This window comes from Apaloderma vittatum, unplaced genomic scaffold (genome assembly GCF_000703405.1).
Source record: "Apaloderma vittatum isolate BGI_N311 unplaced genomic scaffold, ASM70340v1 scaffold3105, whole genome shotgun sequence".
In the NCBI taxonomy this organism is placed as follows: domain Eukaryota; kingdom Metazoa; phylum Chordata; class Aves; order Trogoniformes; family Trogonidae; genus Apaloderma; species Apaloderma vittatum.
Window position 1 is genome coordinate 58,837 of NW_009716324.1, and position 10,479 is coordinate 69,315.

Sequence of the window (10,479 nt, forward strand, 5' to 3'; positions counted from 1 at the left end):
GCATTCCTGGTCTTCAGGGAGCTCCAGGCAGGGATGGTCTTCAGGGTGCAAAGGTAAAATGCCTCACCTCTTGAGTTTTCGTGAATGGGTGCCTAAAATTCTGCTGTGGGCATACCAGCAGAGACCTGAAACATTGAGCTCTTCTAAGGCACCCAGCGCGTAAATGAATCGTCTTTTCACAAAGCCAGAGGGAATATGGGGAAGAAAAACCATCAAAAAAGGCCCTCTCAGGTCTGGGCAAATCTGACCAGGTGCCACCTTTTTTGCCTGCTTGGTAGGCGCATTTTTTTACTCATCCTTAGCAAGCTCCTGTTCAAAGCAGTACATGGAAAAACCACTCCTCTCTTTAGTAAATGACTGGATTTGGCTTTGCAGGGTGTGAGAGGACTAGAAGGCACAGCTGGCCCTCCAGGACCTCCTGGACCAAGGGTGAGTACTCACGAGGATGATGCACGTCACAATTACTTCCCCAGCAGGGGCTTGTGGTTTCTGCTGGCTGGCTATCACCTTGAGGCGTTGGGGCAACACCCTTTTTTGGGGTATCACAGGGAATACCTGGAACATTGTGCAGGTGTCCAACTTCCCTGCCGCTATCAGTGTAGAAAGAAAACCCTTGATTTCTTCTGGCAAGTACGTAGATAGGTGTATTTGCACAATGTTGTGCCCAGGATAGCAGAACGTTAAGATCTGCTGATATGCATCCGGCTGCTAATTTGAAGGCACCACAGCCCTTCCAGATTGTGTGAACCAGATACACTTCAGAAACTGAACTGAATTTGCTTTTAGATGACTGTGATGGATCCGATAGTTCTTGTTCTCACTGCTGAATCATAAGGAATTTGGCATTTCTGAATAGTCTAAGATGGGGATTGCTCTCTGCTGTCTTTGTGTTAGACCCCACAGTGGTTGTTAGTGCTGAAGTTAGCACTAATGGGAGATAAGGTTGGATTCAGCTCATAACTTCGACGTGCTCAGCCTTGGAAGATTTGGAGCTGGTAGGGTTGAACCTGAGGATTCTAAATACAAGGAAAACACTGTAGCCTTCAGAGCAGGTGCTGAAAGCTGTTCTGGTGCTGCCTTGAAGACTTCTTTCATTTTCGCTGATCAGAAGAGCTGCTAATCTCTACTGAGCTGAAATGCAGTAGCTGGAAAATTATACAAGAAAGTATTTCTACTGGTTACTTTTGGCTTACTTTATTCTTCCCTTTGTGGCTCTACCGGGTGCAGAAATTTCACAAAGGAGATGACCGAAGAAGACACTTTCAACTCTCTAAGCTGCTGTTACTGTTGTAAAGTATTAGAGGCAAGCATGGGTCTTAATGGAAAAACAACAGCGTGGTATTAGGAAGCTGAAGAAAAGGGTTATGCTCTAGGCTATGCCTAAATCTGAATATATAATGAAGGATCTGAAGCCTGTAAGGTAAAAAACACATTGCAGTTGGTTGGCAAAACAGCTTGGCTGGCTTGGCCATAATTGAGACACTAATAAGAAATGATGTGACATGACTCATACCCAATATACTCTTAACACAGGACTCGTGGCTGGATGAGGTACTGACACAAACCTTAAGGCTACAACGTCCTTGCTAGAGTCCTCTAAACTCAAACTGCTGGTGCCCCTGGAGCTGTAGCGAGATGTCAGCCTTGAACAGAAAAAGAAGGAAGTTAGGAAGTAACTGGACTTTTCTCTGTGTCTTGTGATTAATGCCTGCAGGGTTTCCAGGGAGTGACAGGCTCCCGTGGCAGCAGTGGAGAGAAGGGACCTCCAGGTGACGTTGGGCCAACGGTAAGTTTCTGATTTTGAGTCTCAGAGAAGGCCAAGACAAAATAATTGAGTGGAAACAAGCTGTTCCCACGGCAGCTCTCCCTCGGAGTCTATAGTATAGTTTTAATTCACGCTCCTCCTTCGTAAGAAGGTGTCTGGATATGCAAAGCTCAGGCTACTTAACTTTGGATAAAGCATTTAACAAATCCTACCCCCCCTTTGCTTTCTGTAGCTTCACAAGCTACACAAAATCCACCATCCAAACAAACCTGTAGTGTAAGATTCTACAATAAAGCAAAAGACTGTCCTCAGCTGGAGTAGCCAGTGTTGGCCTTGCAGGGGCAAACGCAGGTCTGGATGTCACAGTTATTTCTTCCCAGATGTTAAAAACTGCCTGCTGTGTTGGGAAATCTGCTTTCATATGGTATCTGAGGCGTTTCTGCATCCCTGTTGATGGTGCTGTATGCCATTGCTCCAGCTGCTGCTTTATTATTCTTTTTCTTAAAAACAAACCAAACCAAAATATTTCTATGAGCTCTTCCAGTCACCGTCATGAGGTCAAGGAAACGAAGAGGGGGTGGGAAGCAAACTTTGTGCTCCCTGTTCTGTTAATGTAACCCACATCCCCCGTGATTTACTGATTTTTGGTTGTTTCTTTGTCTATTTCTGCTCTTCCTTTCCCTAGACTTTTATTTCTCTTTGCTGTTTCTTTCCTCCTAGGGGTTGCCAGGTCCGAAAGGAGAAAGAGGAGAGAAAGTGAGTTTTTCTGGTGTCGGGCAACACTGTCACTGTACCCTACACTCAAATAGTGGATATAGTGACCTGTGAGGCTTACAAACCCAAACCCAATCTCTCCAGTGTTGAATAACTTCATGTACCTATAGCCTGTAGCCTTTCCATTCATTCCCCTGCTCTGGCTGTGCTGGTGGGATGTAACTAACCCTGCAGAAATCAGGAGCTCTTTGGTATCAGTTGTAGTAACGAGGAAGAAATGCCAACTGAAAATCTATTCACTGAGAACAGAAAATCTATTTGCTGAGAAGGAAGAACCAAAACCACTTGACTTCACTGAGTTGTTCTTCATGAATATGTTGTATAAGAAGGGACTCGTTCACAATAATCCTACGTCGTGCCCCAGCGCAGACCGTTTTGGGGTCAGGACATTCACGCTGCCTTTGAAGGTTATTTTGTGAGAGGAAGTTTTTCATACCCTGACTTTTTGTTAAAAAGAAACCCTGTGTCTTTCCAGGAGTCTGATTGCCAAGACTGACTTATGTGAATTAGGCTTCAGACGGGGGTGAGGTGCTTTTGTCTCAAGCTAATTACAATTTTTAACAACATTCTCCTTCATTTCCACTAGCTTTTCTATTCTTATACATTTTTTTTTGCAATGAAACTTCTCTTTTTACCCTCTGCTGGGTGTTGTGCTAAACATTTTTTTAAGTCTATGTAATCTGTACAATGCTTCAGCCAGATATGTATATTTTATAAATGTTTTTGGAAGTATACAGTGTGTTAGTTATGCATTTTCACAGATGGAGTCAGCCTTTATTTTTAAACAATGTTTTGCAATTTTATTGCTTTTCCCTACTTTACTAAAACTTTCTAAAGGACCCCTCACACATGATTTATTCAGAATACAGTAACAGTAAGAATCAATATTCATAGAAGATTTAGACACAGATAGGATGTTGTAATATCTGATGATATTAAATGTTTTACATATCACAGAACATTGCATTATAGACAGCATCTTTTTTGATAAAATTTGGGAGTGAAATTTACTCTCCCTTTTGTTGGTAGCTTCGGTAATTATTGAGATTCAGTCTCGACTTTTTGATGTGCAGGAAAAAAGCAATTATTGATGTTTCCTAATTTCAATTTTACGGCTTCAGAGCTTCATGATAAATAAAGCCACATTTCACAGTAATTAATGTCTCTGGAACTCAAGCTGACAAAAAGAACGGGCACAAAGCTATCATGCATTATGATATCGATCCTTTTAAAAAGATATTAATGCTTTCTTTGTGTTTTTTTTCTTTTTCTTTTTTTTTAAATTTAAAACAAATGTTTCACTTTAGGGGGAACCACAGTCCTTGGCCACAATTTACCAGCTCGTTAGCCAGGCTTGTGAGCGGATGATTCAAAGTGAGTACAAGCAGCCCAGCTCCCAAGGGTGCTCGTGCCTCTCCAGGAGGAAACAAAACCAGAGGAGACACAGTGTGGCCCTCTCTGTGCTGAGCCCTGCGCAGGGCTGACGTCCCATCCCAGGCTCCTGGTGCTACGTTGGGTTTGTCAGGTGGCGTTGGCACAGAGACCCCTGGAATATTTCTTTGGAAAATCCTGTGGCTCTTTCGCAAAGAGTCTTTTATTTCTTAAATTGAAAAGCTTGAAGCTAATTTGGAGGCAATTATTCTTTCAGTGATTTGTGCTGATTCCTCCTGAGATGAGGCATTTTTGTAAAGCTCCTGTGCTGTGAGGCATGAAGAGAAGCAACGGTTTGCCCAAGGTCAGGCAGCAAAGTCGTGACTCAGCTGCCCATCCTCCTCTTCAGCTTCTGGCTTTCTCTGTTTGGACTGACAGCTTTTTAGCGCTAGCTGATCGTTTTAAGTACCTTTTCAGACAACATCCATTGATTTTGTCTCTTTTCTGAATCTCCCAGCCAAGGAAACATTCATTTTCTGTCTTGCCTTCTCAGCTCACGTGTTGAAGTTTGACTCATTCATTCACGAACATACAAGGAAGCCAGTTCCTGTTTGGGAAGAAAGGTTAAAACCAGGAGAACCAGGACCACCAGGTCCTCCAGGTCCCCCTGGGAGCAATGGAGAAAGAGGACAAAATGGCATCCCTGGACAGCCAGGCAAAGATGGGTATCCTGGAGAAAGAGGTATGGACAGAAGCCTTCGTAAGCTTTTTTTGCTGTATCTTTGATTCTTTAAGTAAACAATTTAGTGCATCAAGGAATATGGGAAAGATAATCCATTATCTCATCTCATTTCATTTCTATTTTCCTTTTGGACTTCTGTCTTCTAGGCAGAGAAATCCAAGTTAGATATCTCAAGGAGTAGGGAGAAGTCATGTGCAGCCCACTCTTTTTGCAAGCTCAGTTTTGGTAGGAAGACCCATTTGCTACTGTGTGTAGGTTTTGGTGGGTGGAGAGCTTGATTTTAGAGGACAGGAAGCTTTCCCTAAAAAAACAAAAGAAATATCTTTGGATGGATACATGGTGATGGAACAGATCATCCCTGGGCAGAAACACGAGTCTTGGAAAACACTGAGGAAAACATTGAAGGAAGGCGTGAGGCAACTGAAGTAAATTTGAAAGTGGAAGTGAGTGTCTGAAGCAACAGTTCCCACAAAAGCCCACACAAAGAAATAGATTCATGTAATCTCAGAAAGTGGCATCAGTTATTGCATGTTGATGAGTGGATGGTGGGAATACATTTTGCTGGGATTTGCAGATAACATTTGTCAGTGGCTTAAGTAATTATCTGTCAAAATAAAATGCAAAAGTTGGTTTCAGCAGTGCCTTAACACCTCTAAGAAGCTACAGGCCTTCTATTTAATGCTTTACTCTGGGACTATTCAGCCTCAGCTGGTATCTGCATAGCTTATCAAAATGTCACTTAAGATAAAACCTGCAGATGACTCCAGCCTGTTGAGTGAGGAGATGGGAGAAGACAGTTCTCAGTTAAAAACAATCTTACGGACGTGGCTGATTGAAATATTTTCATCTTAAAAACATGAAAAATAGATCAGTTTCTCTGAGGTGTACTGATTTTGCAAGCAATTCCATGTGAAAACAAAAATCCTGACTTACCAGCACCCAGCTGAAGAGACAGTCCTGCTCTGTGATTTGCCTGAGGCATGTGAAGAGCATGGGAGTGGACCTCATGCTCAGACCAGTGCACTAATGCCAGCACTATGAATCTGTCTGTGCAAAAACTCCATTTTCACCCATATCAGGCTGCAAATCAATGCTAGTTGGAGCCCTGTTTGTCGTGGACACATGGCTACTCTGCAAAAGAGAGTAGGTGCCCAGATAGAATCAAAGGGAACAGTTATTTCTCTGTATTGCCAAGGGCTGTGACTCCAGCGTCTAAAAAACTCGTGGGGAGATGAAGGAGCGTGAATTCAGGGTAAAATGCAAAATGCAGTGAAGTGATGCTTCTCTCTTGTCTGTGATTAGGTGCCCCAGGGCCCAAAGGAGAAAAAGGGATGTCTGGAGCCAATGAGGAAGGGGTCCAAGGACCCAGAGGCAGAACAGGTAGAGTGAATACAACCTCTTGATACTGACCCTGTGAGGCCATCCAGAGCTCACCAGCTGCCGGATTCAAAGCATCTTTCAGCCATAGGACCTCTGTGGTGGGGCAGAATGACCCTCCCAGCACAGCACTGGTGGCAGAATCCTGGATGGTTCCTCTCTGCTAAGGTGCAGGAGACTGCTCCAGGCAGCTTCTTTCCTCCGGTACCTGTTTCCTGGTAATGATGAATTTTAAAGACCTGAGACACATTCAGAGAGTTTTCATTTTGCTGCTTTTTAGTATGCAAGACCAGATGCCAAGCGGTTAGAAATTCTGATAATTCAGCTCGCAAAACATGAGGGGGTTTGAGTAATCTGTTAGGATTTGGTGTTCTCCTCCATGCTGATCCCTCTTACTTGGAATCGGGGGGAGGTTTGCCACTGATGTATCAAACCAGGCATTAACAAGAGAACATGGTCAAACACATTATTCTGTATTTAATTTTTTATTGTTGAGTTGTAAAGACAGTGACTGTGGGATGGATCCTGATGTTAAGGTGATTTTCTGCATTGACATGTAGGTGGACTTTGGATTCTCATAACCAGGCTTCATTTTTAGCCAAGCTGGGTGCCTGTAAGGTCAAGAATAAGTTCTCTAGTTACTGGGATGTTTTCCAGTAGATACAGAAGATGTTTCCCAGCTGGCAAGTCCATTTTTCTGCCAAAAGGAGGAAACAATACTCAGAAAATTAACCACCATGTAGAATGGAGAATACTTAGAAGAGGCCTTACACTGAAGCAGCTGAAGTAAATGTGCTACAACTTACGGTGCTTCTCTCTCTTCAGGCCCACCAGGAGAAGTTGTTCTGGGGAAACCAGGTCCAAAGGGTCACCCTGGGAATGCTGGTCCTCAAGGTTTTCCCGGTATCAGAGGGCAGCCTGGGCAGTCTGGATATCCAGGGGGCTGTGATATCTCTGGATGTTATGGGGCAAGAAGAGGTAAGTCCTGACTCTCCCACCACAAAAGTTAGGATCTTATAGCTGGTCTCTCTGATTACTTCTCTGAAGCTAGGCAGAGACCTCATCCTTCAGGCACTGTCAGTCCTGCAAGAGCCTCCTTTTCGAAGCAATCAGGATGATTCCTGGGCAATCTGTATGGATAAAAGCCCATTCAACTGACTGCTCCTCAGCCGTCCTCCACAGATTGACAAATAACTGAAGCAGTAGCTGAGCAGGTGGAGTGATCATGGGAGTATCTTCAATTCTTAGTGTCCTCAGCAATGTTTCCATTGGTCGATACTGAGGAACAATATCTCAGTTATAACACACACGTTTCATGGAGGCTCAGTTGTACAAAGTCACAGGCAATGAAGAAAATCATTGACACCAAACAAAAGATTTACAAGGGAAAAGAATTAATCCTGTGCCATTCCTTCTCACTATGTGACACTCGTTTGCTCAGTGGCCTCGTCTCCTTTCCACACACAGATTTCATCCCCTGACGGCTGGTGCGGAGGCAGCTGAAGACATTGCTTCGCCCTGGAAATCTCGGTGTGAAAGCTCCATGCACTCTAAGAAAAGCAGCAACCTGAACACCAAATACAGTGTTTGTGGATTTTTTTAATGCCCCATCATTTCTATACGGACAAGCCAATCAGACACTAAAGCCACCAAACCCATTTGGATGGGTCCCCCATCTGGTTTTCAACATGGACCATCGCAGCGTTCAAACTCACATTGCATGTCTCACAGCAAGGCAAAGACAGACAGAGGTGCAGGCTGACAGACTTGTAAGAAAATTAAATAATGCATTGAAATGCTCAGAAATAACAGATAATTTTTGCCCATTTGTCTGCTTGTGGTTTATTTTTGTCCCTTGTTATTCTGGTTCCCTAGTACAGAGGAAACAACTCCTCATGCCCAGAGATGTTAATCCACATTTTCTGTCGGTTGACAAGGTAACATGGTCTAGCACTCTTTTGCCTGTTTCTGCTTTTGGCAAAGCGCCGGTGGCTTCCTTGCAGGGATGTTATGTACACAAGTGCCGCAGACAGCTTGAGAACCTTCCCGTGATGGCACAAACCCTACTTTTCCTTTGTTCTCTGGGGCTCGGCAACTGCTGAGCGAAGTTGTAGATCAGACAGCACAGACACAGACAGAGAGGAGCTGGGGATTAACCCACTGGCCTTTTCCCTTGCCTCCTCCTGCAGTCTGAGTAGCTGCTTTACATTTTATCAGGTAGAACACTGAATAGCTCTGAGTCTGACTTTTATCCTTACAAGACACAGAGGTAATTGTCATGTTATACCGTTCCTTCTGTGAGCCACAGTCTAACATCCATCCACAACAAACCACACAGATGCTGATAAAAATGTACCTTCCCCTTTGCAATCACTGCTTTCGGCTGTGCTTGGTTATTCTGCTCATAAACAGCATCTTCTTCAAAAACATTTGCTTCTGGGCTGCGACTTAAACCTGGAGCAGCAAAACATTATTTATTTATTTATTTTTGCAAAAGCAGAACGAAGCAAAAAGAATTACTAAAGCTTTTTCAAAGATGTTAAGAAGCAAAGAAAAATGGAGCATCGTGCACTTAGCTTGTGTGTGCAACTTCTGCAGCTGTGGGCAGACTGCTGGCTGGGTATTCATGCAGCTATAGCCAAACTTTGAGAACTTGAGAGCAAGTATGTGATGATCTAGACAGTAGATTGTCACATAAGTACCAAAGAGAAAATGGTCCACCTTAGATTGTTTAGACAAGGAATCCAAATATTATTTCTTCTCACCGTTAAGGAAAAATCCTACAGTATTAAGAAATTTTGCTGAAGGAACATTTGAACAGGTAAAAGGGGTATCCTGCAGAGCAAGAACCCAGAATTGTTCCCACAAAATTCTCACAGACTTTTACCTCCTCGTCTTTCCCGCCTGCTGCTTTGCATCTGCCAGTTAACAGAGCTGTCGGTTTTTATACGCAGTGCTAAATGCAGAACCATTCCAAATGCAACTTGATGAAGGTTTGGTAAGTTTATTTTTTAGAAGGTAAGCAGGTTGACACAGAACATCTGTATTTTGCAGGTAATTTCTGTTTCCTTTCTGATTTAAATCAGTGCAGCCAAATTGCCATTTCGGAGCTGGCTGTTCTGCCTTGTTCCAATCTAGTAAGCGCAGGTGGTTTGAGATAGAGCTCCTGTAATTTTCTTTATCGACTGGTTTTTAAAGTCGCTAACATCATCTCCCTGCCTGCCTTGGGACTAGATCTGTTTGGTAGAATTTCAAGTGACATTTGCTTTTGTCTGATTGTTTCAGATGCAACATGAAGAGTCAGACTTTTAACAAAATTGGGTCTCAGAAGGGCTATTGATTAGGAGACAGACAACCTGCCCGAACAACTTGTCCATTTATGTTCCTAAATGTTGTCCCATGAGTGGTTTTATCTACTTGAAACCATGGATATTCAGCCCACCTGGTATCACAGAGCTTTGTAGCCCAGTTCCTCAAAGCCACGGAGCATATCTGCTGAGGGATTTGAGGCACTGAGTGTCTTCTAATCTATCCAGGAATGTTGCACGCTATTAAAGAGCAAAAAGAAAAGATTTCAGCAGTTAGAGCTGGAGGTGCAGGGAGCTCAGGAGACCCTGCCCAGCCCCAGTTGCCATTCCCTCCTCTGTCAGTGAGTGCAGACGCCAGCCTGTTGCAAATATTTATACCCCACACTATTTCCTGAACACAACCTGGTGTTTTCTCTCTTGTGCTGTTCTTTAGCGTGCTGTGTACTTTTGTAGCCAAATTCGTCACTTTTAATGCAAACTGTAGTTGAGAACATTGAAGCAATGCACTTCAATTTCTCCTGCAGGTCTTAAAGACTTTGCCCTCAACACTTTGATGGCTACAAATAAAAGTGTGGCTATTAGTTTTTCTGGGTTTTACCCTGTTTAATGGATAAACCTGAATTAATCTCAGTGCATAATTTTAACACGTCCTTGTGAAATTCCACAAGTTCCTACAGGTTCTTCCCCTTTGCAGACTAAACCTCCCTTTCTGTTCAGTCCTCACTGAAATCCTTTGTCTTGATTTGCTCATTCTTATCACTACCCTTATCTGTGTCAAAAAGACTTTCTTTTCCACCCCATGTAGTGTGATTTTGTATCTTAGTTTCTTTAAAACTTCTATCCTCCAGTCCTTACATTGTGATAAATTTGGATTCTTAGCCTCGCTACAGAATTTGACCCACCTGGTGCAGCTGGATTCTGGCAGAGGCTGAGGACCTTTCAGAGACAACTTTTTTTTGGCTACAGGCATAATTTTTAAGGTATTAAATTGGTCTCAGGAGTAAGATATAATAACCACAGAGGACTAACCAGCAACACTGCTGACAAGCAGCTCTGGAAAGACTTTCTCTGGTGTTCCAACAGCTGGGAAGATGACCCAGACAGAGTGAGCATTAGGGAATCAGAAGGAAGAGAATGTAGGG

At 43.3% G+C, this 10,479-nt stretch overlaps 1 protein-coding gene across 1 annotated transcript in view; it reads left to right on the forward strand.

The window, feature by feature from the left end:
• The window catches only part of COL20A1 (collagen, type XX, alpha 1), a 44,291-nt gene extending 36,781 nt beyond the window's left edge, over positions 1–7,510 (forward strand). Inside the window, exons 31-39 of the mRNA XM_009869474.1 lie at positions 1–53; positions 376–429; positions 1,715–1,786; positions 2,486–2,521; positions 3,847–3,913; positions 4,464–4,652; positions 5,955–6,032; positions 6,855–7,007; positions 7,497–7,510. Coding sequence (XP_009867776.1) covers positions 1–53; positions 376–429; positions 1,715–1,786; positions 2,486–2,521; positions 3,847–3,913; positions 4,464–4,652; positions 5,955–6,032; positions 6,855–7,007; positions 7,497–7,510 — 716 coding nt within the window. The remainder of the gene's footprint in view (positions 54–375; positions 430–1,714; positions 1,787–2,485; positions 2,522–3,846; positions 3,914–4,463; positions 4,653–5,954; positions 6,033–6,854; positions 7,008–7,496) is intronic.
• Positions 7,511–10,479: the final 2,969 nt, after the last annotated feature.